The 15,281-nt window shown below is 31.5% G+C and overlaps 1 protein-coding gene across 2 annotated transcripts in view; it reads left to right on the forward strand.

The window, feature by feature from the left end:
• The window catches only part of RIMS1 (regulating synaptic membrane exocytosis 1), a 492,165-nt gene that overhangs the window by 375,313 nt on the left and 101,571 nt on the right, over positions 1–15,281 (forward strand). The window contains exons 22-23 of one of the 2 annotated variants that reach the window (XM_045867077.3): positions 892–1,004; positions 4,999–5,028. In XM_045867077.3, coding sequence (XP_045723033.2) covers positions 892–1,004; positions 4,999–5,028 — 143 coding nt within the window. Of the gene's footprint in view, positions 1–891; positions 1,005–4,998; positions 5,029–6,775; positions 8,313–15,281 lie in introns of those variants that run through there. The other variant, XM_064597758.1, reaches the window with a different exon arrangement.

Consider the following 15,281-nt stretch of genomic DNA (forward strand, 5'->3'; position numbering starts at 1 on the left):
GCCAGTTAGCTATCATTGAAAATGAAATTTGGCTGTGTTATGTCCTTCCATCTGTTTGTGGCATATTCATATATATATATATTTTGATTATGTAAAATTCTTATGAGAAATTGCCTGGAAAATTCAATGTATATTTGCTTTAAAAAGTATTAGAGGAAATTTTTTACAAAAATCTTTTGTATGTGTTCGGTAAAATCTTAGAGTGTTTGAAAGTTTTTTAGTTTAAAAAAAAATTGAATGCCAGCAGATGGAGGTCAGCTTACTCCTGTGCAGTAGTAATGTATCTGCACGCTTCTCAAATTTAGATTTGTAATTTCGATCCTTGGACCAGTATATTTTATAGCATGTACCCAAGGTTATTTTTTTTTTAAATATCTGTGAAGGTTTTTCCTATTTAAGAATAAACAACAAGTGAATGGTAATTTATAAAAGTCTACAGCTAGAACTATTCTAATCACTTACAAATAATTCTAGATATTAAATATTGACTTAATAGTGACAATTTAGGCAACAGCCTTTTTAAACTAATTTTCTACATTGTTGGGATTCAGAGGCTGTAAGTAGATAGATTTGGTTCAGCACTCCCCAAAATGGATAACTTAATGAAAAGCCACAGTTTCATAGTGAGTTAATTCAAAGAAGTGAGTCTGATTTTACTCAATTCAGGAATTCATTACACAGAACTATGTGTGACAGACCTTACCCTGTCTCTCTTAGTCCCTTTTTATAGTATTTCTTTTATCCATATCATCAAAAGCATTTGATTTTGTTTCCAAAGGCTGAGTGAGGAGATTTATGTCTGTTTTAATAGTAACAGGAAGAGGGGGAAGGTATTTGTCAGGCCCTCTTGGAGTTTCACCATTTCATTCCCCCTTTGTTTTTTGCCCACAGAATGCACAGACAAGCAAGTCCAACCCATCCTCCTCCTGCAGACACATCCTTCGGCAATCGGAGGGGACGACAGCTCCCACAGGTGCCAGTGAGAAGCGGCAGTATAGAACAAGGTATCCAATAAAGAAAGATCATTGTCCAAAAACCTTGGATTTGAGAACCACCTCTCTTTATACACCTTTTATTAAATGAATAATACTTTAATTTATGTAGTTTGCTGAATCCTAAGATTTTGTGTCTTAGAATTTTATTCCTAGAACCACGTTATAATGGTTTATGGCATATACTCGGTTTTTGCTGAGTGAGTGAATGATTGAATTTTAGATTGTCAATTAGGAGAACAAATTGAACCCTAGAAATACCTTTTTTCAGAGGGACCAAAAAAAGAAAATACAGTTTTTAAACTCTCAGTAAAATATGGCATTTTATGTGTTAGAAGAAGGTTTATTTAAGCTTATTTTTAAAATATTTTTAAACAAGCATTTGATCATATTGAAGTCCTTAGCAGTATTTTTAATTTTAACTTACTTGCAATATCCTGGTTTTTTATACAAGTTTTGTGAAGAAAGAATAACTTAGAGCACACATTTTAGTGTTTGGGTTTTTTTTTTTAAACAATTCATGTTACTTACAGGTTCTCTTATTTTAAGCACATACACACTGTGTTTATTTTTCTAGAAAGAGAGAGAAAGAGAGTGAGAGAGACAGAGAGAGAGGAGAGTTTTGATCATGGAAATTAAATTCCCTAAACTATCTGGGCTAGATTATTTCAATACTGGGTTAAAATAATTACTGTTTTTTTTTCATGTGACCCAAGGTCTATCCCATTTCTTAGTAGATGAAAAGATTTATCAGAATATGTTATCACACAAGTATTATCAGAGATCCATCCATTAAGTAAAGTACTGAAATAATTTTTAATTTGGGGTTATAATATAAATACAGAGGACTTCTCTTTAAAACGTGTTCAAAATCATCATCCCCATAAACAACTAAAAGGTTAACATTTTGAATATTTTTTTCAACAGTGTTGGTTGTTGCTGATGTGAAATTTTGTATTTCATTCTATATTGAAGGAGCTGCGTACATGTTTTACTTAATTGAAGTAATTTACTGAATGTATCACTTAAATGTTGTTTTACTTAATTGAAGTAATTTACTGAATGTATCACTTAAATGTATCAGAGAAATATCACAGAAATGATCTAAGAAGATAAATACATTGTTTCAAAGACTGATATGACAGAGAATATAAACAGAATACTTGGTTATAGAAAAATTAGTGTAGATTTTAAGAAATATCAACTTACTAAGAGAGGAAGGCTGCTATGGTAAACTCTGGATGTGTATTATTTTTAAAAATTATACGTTTTCATGAATATGTCATGCTTCAATATACAGGGTTATTATAAGAGTATTCATTTAGTTAATAAGGAATCTATGATGCCATGTGAAACTCTGACTTTCTTTTCTAAAATAGCAATTAATTCATTGGAATTCTCAATTCATGTGTTTAACAAACTTTCTTTTCTCTTTTGGGAACATTTTGAGAAGATAATTCATAATTAATGTTTTTAAGACTCTAACAATAGTCCAGATGAAACTGCTTTAAATAAAACTTGGTGTTTCTTTAAATTATCCATTCATGAACTCCTGTTGCACAACTAAAAGAACCACAAATTCTGGAATTTTGCTACAAACTCAGTGGCCATATTTTGCTAAAGATCAATATCCAAAAATCATGTGTTCCTAAAATTCTTTGCATTTCCTCCAGTTGCTAAAACACTCTATAGATTCAAAAGCATATAAGGGTACTGCATGTAACTCTTATATAGTGAGATTATAGCATATTATTTCTATAGAAATAAGAATTGCTTCTGTGTAATCAGTTGGATTGTATGCTGGATTTGGGTTTTTTTAAAAAGCTATGTTCTATTGTTAATATCAACATTACTGTTTATGATATTCATATTCACAGTTGTCTTTCAGAGAAATCATCAATTTGTAAGGATTGAATTGAGGTGGGAAGAAAGGAATGACTGAGGATGAAATTGATGGAGTTATTTTGAAATTTAATATAAATACAGTAGTCAACACTCTTTGTTATTTGAGGTTCCTGAAATTTATGGTCTCAAGAGTCATATACATAAAACCTTTTTAAGATATGAGAACAAACGTATTATTGTATCTAAGTGTTCTTCCATAATTAAAACAGATCTGGTTTACTTTTTGATTTTATTATGTGCTCTGGGACTTTTGGAAAATGGTAATAGTGTCTTCCGTCATCATATCATGGATCTATTTCAAAATGAACAGACATGACATCTTTGTGTGTCCTAAAATATGTTTTTAAAAGTAAATTTTTCATTTGATTCCTAGATGAGCCAGAATTTAGCACGTTAAATTTATGATCGATTTCATTGTTGTTTGTAGGGTTATAGAATTATGGTTTTTTTTCTTTTGATAGTAGTTTTTAAACACTTCAATCTTCCATTAAGTTAATGCTGAGTGCAGTTCATTTGCAATTAAGCCTCTACTTCCTTCTTTCCAATCTTCTTTCTTGTTGCTGTTGTTTTTTTATTTTTAACAAAGGGTAGTTTTACTTTTTTTTTTGAAAAAAAGAAATGAGTTGATGATAAGCAGTTGTTGGTAAGAGCAAATATTTCAAATGGTTTAGATTCCTAGATAGTGATGCAACTTCATGATGAAGTTATAAAATAATTTATTCATGCGGTTTCTGGATACAGTTATCTACTTGATTTTTTTAGGATTTGTGCCAGGATGATTAGATTATTTGACTGGATGCATGTTTTGTTTTCTTTTGTTTTCTGTAATTCAGTTTTACTATTCTGTCTTTGTACCATAGAAGCAATATGTGCTCTTTTAAAGGCAAACACATCCTTTGAAAAGACATTTTTACTTAATTTTTGAAAAAGTTTTTTAAAGTTTCTTTTAAAAATTAAGAATGCTAGCCTATTTGCTACATGGAATCTGATTACATTAAAGTATACTTAGAAGAAAAGAAGAGGAGTGATTACAACACAGATTTTGAGGATAAAGTAGCCAAAAAAAGTAGCCTTACAATTTAGGTAACTAATAGTTTGTAGTAATTGGACAAAGACTTCTAAGAAATTTCTCTGGTTATATTCCAAAGTTGTATTCCAACATAACCCTTGTGGAGAGTGAAGCTGAAAGCAACATAACTGTTTGCATACAAATGTTGTATGGTTTTCTGAAACCAATCAAGTGATTTTTTTGTGCTCAACTGGGTATCTTTTAAAGAAGTATTTAAAAATTATTTGTAAACTAACATTTGGTGTGCCAGCTATATTTTATGGCTATGATTATATCTGCTACTTAAAACTCTGATGATACTCCCCTTCAGAAATATCTAGATAGGCCATTATTTTTCAATAAATAGAGTACAAATAAGGAGGCAGATATAAAGCTTTATGAAATGTCTAAGAATTATAATCTCCAAAGAATAATTTCACTTTGAGATATTTTAATATAATTAATTTGAGAAGGAAGAAAGGATTACTTAAATTAGGGTAATTTTTTCCTTGTGGAAAATGTTACTGAATATCTTCACAATGAAAAGAAAATGCCTACTACCTAGTAAAAACTGGAATTCCATTTTTCATAAATTATGTGAAATTTCAAATTATCTGAAATGTATCATTTTTGAAATGATAAAAATGTTTGTTATGAATATTAAGGATGCTTTTTAATACACTTGCAATAAAAAGTCATAATGGATTAAAATTAGAATGTTTTAGAAAAATTGGTGCTGAACTATTTTGCAGTTCTTAAAAGGCAAGAAAAAATGCCACACAATACATTTTTCTATGCCAAACATTAATTTCCCAGTGTTTCTGTTTTTTATTTTAAATCTTTAAATTGTTGTATTCATTCTTTCTTTGATTAATTTTAGTACCATATTTGAGACTTCCTTATGGTTTGTCATTGCAATTTATCATGTCACATTATATGTTGTACATTTTTATTATTCATGCCATTGTGCTAATTCACATTTCCATGTCTAACTATAAATTTGCTGATTTCTTTCTTTTGTTTCCATCATTATGTGCATTTAATTCATTGAAGAACAAGAAAAATATAACTCTTCCACAAAAGGTAAATATTAATGTAACTTTTTAACCATTTAATATTATTCCTTTTCTTTCATAATATGTGAGTTATATAACTGTATTTATTGAAATAATGAGCAAAATTATTTAACATAAAGGTAGTTTTCTCCCTGCAGTGATTTCGTAGGGCATTTGGTATTAAGTATTTTGTATTTTGTATTATTCACATCTAAGAGGAAAAGATTAAGAGTGCTTTTGTCTCCAAATTGATCTACAATGACAATTCCTTTTGAAAAATAACATATTTCTTATATGTTTTTGTTTGTTTGTTTGTTTGCATTCCCCTGCTCTCATGTGAAGGGTTGATTCTGACTTTCTGTTCAGGGTAGTATCTGCTGCAAAGGAAGAGAAAAATCCCTGGATCTTCCCTTTTGATAACAGCAACATTATAGAATGTTTGCCCCTCACTGCAATCATGCATCTGGGAAACAGGTGCCTAAATGTCACTTGCCTTGGCCTCAGTATTGTTATAACACCCACCAGTTGTCTTCCTGAATGACAGACGAGGAAAACCACTCAGCCTGCTATGCTGGCACATCGGTGACCTCCTGCCTTACTATCTTTTGGATCACAGTTGATTTTTGGTCTTTGGACTTGAGTTTCAAGTAGATGTATACCTTGTCCTGTTCGCATGTGCTGCCCATACCATTTTCTATTCAGTATTACTGTTGGCCTGATAACTAAATATTTGAACATGAGTTTTAGCTTAATAAATAATATTTAGCTTAATAAATAAATAATATTATTGATTATTTAATTAAATATATAATAATATTTAATTATTTAATTAAAAATTAAATAATGCTGTATAGTGTAATAAAAGTACATTTACTCAGTGTTTGTGGATTAATAGTTGAATTAATTTGTTGGACATAGTAATCCTAAAAATTAGTCCTGAAAGTAGCATCATCCCTTTTTTATGAATGATAAAATTCAGATTCAGAGAGGTTAAGAGATTTACCCATTTACACTGTTGATGAATGGTAGACTAAGCCCAGGTGTCTCACTTTTTGACCTCCTTCCACTGTACTTTAGTATATCCTATTTTAATAGGCACAAATCCCAAATATATTATCCCTAACTCTTAGTTTATTAAGGTATGTGTTATATATCTCAGTTTTATAGAGTGAAAATGGGAGGTAGTATTCAATTATTTAATTTGAATTTATAAAAATAAATTTATATTCTGGTAAATGCATATTCTGGCAAAGTGACTTACTAGGCAATAAGTAGACATTAATAAAAAATAAAATGTTATTTAGTAAGATCAAAATGTTTTGGTCCTTAAATTTTGCACTGATTGCTGGCCATCCTGCATTTTTAATTCAGGTATCAAAAACACAACATTAGATCCAGTGGTTCAAAAATGGCCAATGCATTTGTACTTAGATTTAGAAGAATTTAGCTGGATTTGCATGATAAATTTTACTATGATAAAAACATTAAAATGTTATATTAGAAATGGGTCATGACCTAATTAGTTTAGCCAAAAGGAAGAAAAATGTAATAATTCTTCATCTAGAGAGATCTTCCATATATATTATTACTAGGCAAAAGCTATAATTAGCTAATCAAAACAAAACAAAATTCATAAGTTGTACAACCTAAAGTCTCTATGAAGTATACACATTTACAGCCTCACTGCAGAGCATGACAGATTGTTACATTTCTACAAGATCATTGTGTTCTGGCTGAGATGTGGCGTCACTCTGCCAAGTCTTCTTTGCACATAGGACATGGATATGCTTCACAGAATGGACCACATGACTGAAAACAGCCAAAGAGACACATCCCAAAATACATGCAAACCAGGCAGAGAGCAGAAGAGGATGCTGCACCTCTCTCCTCGGATTTAAGGGAGTATTGCTTAGTCACAAAAAGTTTGAGAAGCCCAGAAAGGATAGAAGGAAGTTCAAGAAATTTCTTTAAAGTCAAGTTTTATGTTCACGTACCCCATAAAAAAGAAACAGTTTTATTTTGCATAGAAACCCTGCTGCTATGAGCTGATCTTTTCTGGGATGGATTGTATTGGAAAATTAAGTTATCTTAAGTCCTCGCTGGGTAGATGAAGACTGGGACAAGCCATGCCCAGCTGACAGTATAAGCTAAGGGGCTCCTTGTGAGAGCTCATTTTTAATGAATTGTATACAAACTTGTAGGACAACTAATGGTCCCGGTTTGTGGAGGACTGAGAGGTTTCCCAAGATGCAAGATTTTCAGTACTAGAACTGGGACAGTTCCAGGCAAAGTGGGATGGTTTGTCACCCTAACTGTAGGGGACCAGTATTTTTCAGCATACATTTGTAAAGCAGATGTTCATAAAGCACATAAACAGAGATGTTAAATACTATTAACATGTTTATGTTAGATAGAATTTATTGAGCACTTATTCACTTAGGTTCAGACCTAAGAGTGCTATATATTTATCTCACATTCTTACAACAACCTGAGCGATAACTATTAATCTTAATTTTCCAACTGAGGAAGCTAAGGCTTTGGGAAGATTAAAAACTCGGCCCTTTATCAGTCATTTGTTTGGTAAGTGGTAGAACAAGGAATTAGACTTGAGCCTCACTCCAAAGACCTTATTCTTAACCACTTTGCTCTACACTGACAGCACTTATTAGTACCTACTGTGCATGGAGTACCGCATGATTATGGTAACCACACGTGTGCAACCGTAAGGAAGGGATCATTACCTGTTTCACAGAGAGTCAGGGGGTTAAGTGGTTAAGGTGACAAAGCTGCGGTGCAGCAGAACCAGATTTTGAGTCCACAGCCCATGTTCTGCCCAGGGTTGCATGTTGCTGTACCATTTCCCACTTACAACACCTCGGAGGGGCTCACTTAGGGGTCCCACCTCCCCCCTGAGGACCCAGGTTTTTATCACCCAACTAAAGCTTCTAATACTTCTAATACCTGGCTTGTCCCTCAAATTACCATGTAATTTGAGAAAATAAAAGCGGTGTATGAATAAAGATAACACGTTCTCGGGGCTGAAAAGTTAACTGAGGAACTATGAATGTTCATAGGACGTTATTTATCTTTTATCTCCCTCTTTTATGTTGAAAGCTGAGAGACGATAACATTTTAGACTTCACAAACTGCTTTATAGGCATATCTTAAATTATTCATTCTAAAAGTAAGCCAATCTTTCCCTCTCTGCTACATTTCTTGGACAGTTTTAAAGAGCCCATGAGTGTAGTTTGGGGGCATCGAAATAATGATATAAGAAGATCAAAACAGAACCAGAAATTAAATGACTTCAAGGTGAGAAAAAATGTTACTATCGTAATAAATTTCTAATTTATATGCCTTTGGATACTATTTATTAAGTGCATTAACTTTTTGGGTTTTGGAAGCAATTTTGAATCCTAGCAAAACACATCACATTCTCTTTTATACAAATATGAATTTTCTTTATTATAAAAAATGTGTAACTTACGCACATGGAGAATGAAAAGCAATTAGAGTTCAGGTTATTAAATGATATGAACAGGAACAAAGAGTAAGTGGCATTTGTTGCTTTTTTGTTTCACTAATAAAATCTATAATAATGATTGCAACCAGGTGATAGAGGCTATGTAAGGATTGTCTCTAGTCAACTGTATTTTAAAGTATAAGTTTTCTGTAAAAAACGCTCGTATCAGTTACTTGTACTTTTCTTCCTTAAATGTTGACAAGAACAGTTGGAATACTAAGTCATGCAAAATACAATTTTTTATGGAACTGTTAAGCGTTAACCTTCATTAGGTGCAATTCATATAAAAAAGTGAAAAACATGATTTTGATAATTTCCTGTTACCTAAATTATTATATAGATGATACTTACACATTTACTTTAACAGTATACTGTGGTTGTGAAACACATTATAGGAAAAAATCGTGTAACTTAAATCTTTGCTAAAGCAAGTAAACTAATTTGTGTATTCTTCAGAAGCAGCATTATTTTAACTGTCACTAAGTAGAAAAGGATTTCAGTTTTATTCACCTTCTTATTAGATTCCTATTTAGTAGGTGCATATTAGGCCAGGGGATTCATTTCCTGTTATTGTATCATGTTGTGATTTCAAAGGTTTAAGTTTATCTTCCAGGGCTTTGCTTTTCTTGAACACTTACGAATATTTATGAATAGCTATTATGAATAGCTATTCATAAATATTTAGAGCTCCATCAGTAAAAAGTCTAACTTATCCATTCTTTTTTTTGCCACAAATCCATAAATATAGTGTCATTCTAGCCTTCTCTTTAAACTTTAGAGATGTAGCGAGTGAAGCTGTACATATAAAACAGTTCAGAACTCATGGTTTCAACCCTGTTTTCCCATTCTGCTGATTCATATGTGGTTATTTATAATAGTACATAGACTTTAAAAACTTCAGAGTATTTAACACATCTCATCCAAGGCTTAACTTGCAAGAAATGTCTCATTGAGGAAGAACATCATTACTCCTTTCTTCCTGGGATTTGTGGAGAAAGTGTAGAGGTAATAATAAAAGGCAGACTGATGTCTAGCCATGCATAAGCTCTTTGATTTTTTTTTCCTTTAATAGCATATATTTCCCTTAAATATTGTATTTTTAAACAAATTTTAAAATTGGCAAACACTTTTTACAGGAAAAAGGAGACTGTCAAAAAATTACATTTAGCAGTTATGCCACATCAAACCTTTCAAGATAGATACTGTTGCCCTGAGTGTTATTGGAATAATGAGAACTATGGATAAACATATTGGATATCACTTGGAATAAACAACATGACCCCTCAAGGAATGATTTTGTTATCCCCCCAGAGAAGCCTTCCTTACACGGGCTGCTTTTCACGAAGACTGTATTCTCAGAAGTGCCTCATAAGGAAAACAGTGCTCCCTTTCAGAATAGAAATACATTTTAAAAAGCTATTTACCCCTGGGAAACACAAAATGGCAAGGAAAAATGACAGATTCTTTCTTCAAGAGCCTAACTTTCTTATCTATCAAGTATCTGACTAGTATTTTCAGTGTTACTCTGGCACTTGGCAATTTTGACATTGAAAGTTTTGTCTGGGGTTGGTAATCCTGAGCTTTGTTTTAGACAGTTCAGTGAAAATCAGCATGCTAAAAACAACAGATGGTCTTGTGGTTTTGGCTGCAGTGAGATTTGAGGGATTATATGTACAAATTACCTATTCCACCTATGTCGACATTCCATTTCAATGATCTATAGCAAAACACAAGTTATTTTCTTTAAAAGCCTTTAAAGGAAAGGTGGTGTTTTCATTTAACATGTTACTTACTTGTGTTTGATGCTTCTCATGCTGGATAGATGTTATCTTTTATTTTTATTGTTCATACTATGATAGCACAATCCTTAATGTCTAAGAAAATCATACAAGAGGAAAAGGAAAACAATTTGACACATTTCTGCCCTTGCAAATTGAAATGCATTTTATTCTGGGAAAATGACCCAGAATTTGGGCATTTCTGTGTAGTCAGAATACTCTAAACATTTAATCTTCATGTAGATATACTGTATATGTGTGTGGAAGGAAGAAGGCGTGTATTATATCAAAGTTGCTTACTATACTTGCATGACTCCAAAAATAGAATGAACATGCAAGGAATACATTTTTTTAATTGAAAAAAAAACATGATAATAAATAATAATGTAAAATGCACTGGTGATATTTTCCCTCTTGACATCTATAGTTTTAGCAAGCTGACAAATTTTAAAATGCTGGAAATTAGGTAATAGAGCAAGAGAGAAAGATATTGTAGTTTTCTGTTTTTTGAAAATGTGGAGAAAATACTAATACCCTACTGAAATAATACAAAATCATGAACTACAACAGATGGAAGTTACACTGAGCAGTCCTATCACTTTACAAATAAAAACTCCATAATCAAGAGATGTGTGAGGAATTGATCAAGGCTACACTGATGAACTGGCGAATGATAATGGGTCCAAGATTATAATCTGTGCCTGGTCATTCCCAGTCCTCTTACCATTTTGCCACATTGCTTCCAGATGTATGGAGAATGTTTATACATCTTAACAATTTGTGTTGCTCTAAAGCCTAAAAAACTGTTAGTAAAAACTAATATTTCATTTTTGAATTTTCAAACATCAACCTATCTTTCTATTCATGTTGTGTATAGTTTATAACATTTACAAATTCAATAAGCTAATTTTTTTTCATTTTTTATTACTTTATAATGTCCATGTTTCATATGATATTGTTTCTTACGTTTGAGGTGATTTTTTTTAAGTGCTTCAGAGAAGGAAATTTTTTTTACTACTGTCAATAACTGAGGCATCGTAGGTGTTTCATTTATATATTTCATTCTACCTGACGAATTCTAGGTATGTGGTCATTTATCATTGCTCTTCGGAGACATACATTGGAGCAAAGATGGGACTCCATTATTACTGAACTCTCATTGTACTACTAAACAGCAAGGAAGTAGAGGCTTAGTCTTTCTATTCCCAAACTGTGATAGGACTTGGTAGTTGACTTGACAAGCTTAGTTATCATGTCCCGACATTATCCTCTGTCATCATTGACAGATGTACCAGCTAACCCTGCTACAAAGTAAAATACTCATGATGTTATTACTTTAATATATTTACTAATATAGAAATTTTTATTGTTCCTATTCTCCTTTACACTTATGTTTCACCTAGAATACTCGAAAGTATTGGAAGGTTTAACAATACTTTGTATGGATTTTCTTTTTTGCCTATAAGCACAAACATTTGAAGTTCCAAATTCATGTTAATTTGTAGATGCATAGGAAGAAATGAAGATTTAAGGATTTGAGGATCAGAGCAAATTTATCTTTATATAATTGTAAATTCATGAATAGTATTTTAAATATACTTAAGAATGTATAATGCTTAAATTATAATTATCTTAAATTACACATAACTATAATATTTAAAATATTTTTAAGCAAATCACAAATGTCTGTAAGTCAAAAGAATTTCACAGAAAAATTACATTCTCTTTGCAGAAGGTGATATACTATGGAAATTTTTCAGTGAGGGTTCACTGAGGGTTAGGGAAGGTTTCAGTGAGGGTTAGGGGAGAAGATTTACTAAAGATTCTTAAGTTTTTTATTTTTTTATTATTTCTTAAGTCACTGGCCTCTTTAATAATCTTATGAAAGGTATAGATCTAGAAGAGATGCATGTAGGTACAAACAGTATTTGCAAATGATCTCAGCTTCTTTGTAGTTTCATCAAAGATCATCCATACTGTTAGAGTAAGAATTCATAGCAAAGTATGGGACATAAGAAGAGAAACAATTATTTTAGTCTGTCTTTTTAATAATATCTAATACTTTCCATTAGAAAATTATGATAAATTATAGACTTTTAAAATTGTATTTACTTTTCTCACCATTTGATGCTTCAATCAGAGTCCTTGTTGAGTTTAGAAGAAATGATTTCCTAAGTATGGTTTTAAATTAACCCATAAAATTCTAGTTTTATTCTTTCTTAATTATATTATTGAGTTGATATTTGACATATATACAAAAATGTCAGAGTTTAAAATAATAGTGTAAGTGAAGTGAATCTAAAGAAAATAGATAAAATTCAATAAATATTTTTTAGCTAAGTTACTATCTGCTTTTTAAGAAGCACAGTTTATTCAACATCAGACACAGCATTCAGCTTGTAGAAAGACAGAGAAAAATTCCAACGTAAAGAACTTTTGTATAAAATTACAGTGTTAATTGCACCTTAGAGGGAGAGAAGAATTGTTTATTCATATCACTCTATCTCAGTTATAGCTAAAGCTCAGGCTTAACAAACATCCTTCTTTTTTTCACTGTGTTGTATCTAAGCTATATGTCCATTAAAAGACTAAATGCAATTACATGATAATTAAATTTGTTGTAGAAAATGAGAGGGGTTTAACTCTCTACTATATGGCAGTTTTGAAATTAAAAAAAAAAAGTTAAAACCCAGAAGTCCCCCAATTTTTAAATTCTTTTTATAACAGAATAGTAACTGGCATTTTAATGATTTTGTTAGTTTACAATAATGCTACCAACATTCAGGATGCTCCTAAAATGTGAATTTAGTGCTAGGATTTGTGGGAGAACTGAAAAATATTCCATATTTTAGTTTTGCATTGACATTAAAAGTGTCAATACAAAAATTTTAAATGATCATTCTTTTCAAAGTAAGATACTTGAGCTTTCTGAGCTGGTGTTAATTTTACTTATACTGGGACACTCAACAGATAACCATAGTCCAAGGATTCAATTCACTTTTAGTCGTTACTAAGTATCTGTTATTCTATGTAAATCATGTACATTAATAATCATGTCCTCTGGTTCAAATTTGTGATATTTTATTTTAATTCATATATTTGTTTTTCTATTTAGATAAACACACCAATAATTCAGAAATAATGTCATTTCATTTGACAATAGATGGTTTAAACATAAAATGCAAGTAAGCAAACTGTGTAGAAAAGTTAAAAACTCTCCAAATTCACACTGAAGCTTCTTCGTTGATGTTTATGGAAAAAAAAAAAACTTTTACTGAAACACGATCACTTGTATTATTTCAGAATACACACTAATGTACATACCATAAGGAAATAATGAGAACTACTAAAAAAAATGTGAATTGTATGTAATTATTTGATCTTTTGATATGAGTAAGTCAATGATAGGCTATCGGCATCTTGCTTCTGTTCTTGGAATCTGAGAGCAGGCCACGAGGATAGCGTGGGAACTACATTTTTGCTGGCTAGTCAAGGGAGTCTACTTGCAATTTTGAGTCAAACTTTGGGGATTTTCTTTCTTTGATGGATTAAAAGATGTCAACTTTCCCTCCTTTAGGAATAAAGATAGTGCATTAATCATTTTGGGAAGGTCAAAATGAAGTCATTTAAAACCATTTTAGGATTCATTTCAGTTAGGCTACCACTGTCTCCTCATGATTTAGTTTTGAGTTTTCCAAATAAAGATTTAAATACAGCCATGTCATAAACTAAGTAATCCTATGTAGAGAAATGAGGCGTTGTCCTGGCAAGGTAAAATCACCCAGAACTGTTTCAGATTGCTTCAGGCTAATAGTTCTTGGGAAATTATCTTTTCAGTGCCAAGTAACTGTCTTCCCTAAGAATTTCATGATACTAAAAGTGAGAGTTACAAAGCTATGGGCCAATCAATGTGAAACATTTCTTAAAATTAATATCATTTGGTGAGAATATTAAGCTACTGCCATTTAAGTTTGCTTTTATCACAAGTAGAGATGGCTATGAGTTACTTTAAGCTTTAAGTGTAGAGTACAACTGATTACATACAGTTCATTTGATTTCCTCAAAGTTCAAAGCAAATGACTGAGCAAGTATCCAGACGTACCCACACCATAGGCAGAAGGCAGAGAGCAGATATTTGTACATTTTCTTGTATGGCATATGGTTTTGGTAAATGCAACTCATCTTTCTCAATAATTTTGTCTCAATTTCTAATTAATCTCAGATAGCCTTTTACTTTATAGTACTCATTACGACTCCTATATTGTCAAGTATTTAATAAATTTCTACTACTTTTCTCAAGATCTCCATTGTATCATCTTTTAATCATAATAGTCATCATTTACTGTCTCTGCAGTCAACATTTTCAAAGCAATTGTGCATCATTGCTTAATTCACAAAACTGTGATGTCAGGAATGGATATCGTCTACCTAATTTACTGAATTTAAACAGAGCTAAACACCTAATAATTTTATGCTAAAAGTATAATTAAAACATTTACCCACACATTTCAAGCTATGTATTTATATCTCGTGCTATTAGTCTGTACTTGAACACACAATAAAAGCTACATATTTACTTAATTTTTATAATCGGTGTCAGTGTCTTTTATCGAGCATGATAGGCCTTTAATCATTGCAATGGAAACATTTGCCAGCAGGTGTCTTTATAAACTCCTCATAAGAGGTAAAATCAGTAGTAGCCAAGTCAGTCACATAGATCAACATTTATATTATCCTTATAAGTCATTAGTCCCTCTTGGCAGAAGCCCCAATACTTTAATCACACAAAGAAGTTTTTTTCCCCATAAATAATGTGTATATACACAACTTAAAAATAAATCTTAGCACTGGTTACAAAAGTTGAATAGTCTGGAAAATTGTCAAAAGATTGTAAAAAATAAACATAGGTATCACACAACACAAGTGTATGTTTTGAAAAGTTCATTCTACACACAACTGTGCCCTTAGCTCCTTTTTCCC

Source organism: Mirounga angustirostris, unplaced genomic scaffold (assembly GCF_029215605.1).
Source record: "Mirounga angustirostris isolate CCGP_5_RB_7025 unplaced genomic scaffold, mMirAng1.0.hap1 SCAF_8, whole genome shotgun sequence".
Classification (NCBI taxonomy): Eukaryota; Metazoa; Chordata; class Mammalia; order Carnivora; family Phocidae; genus Mirounga; species Mirounga angustirostris.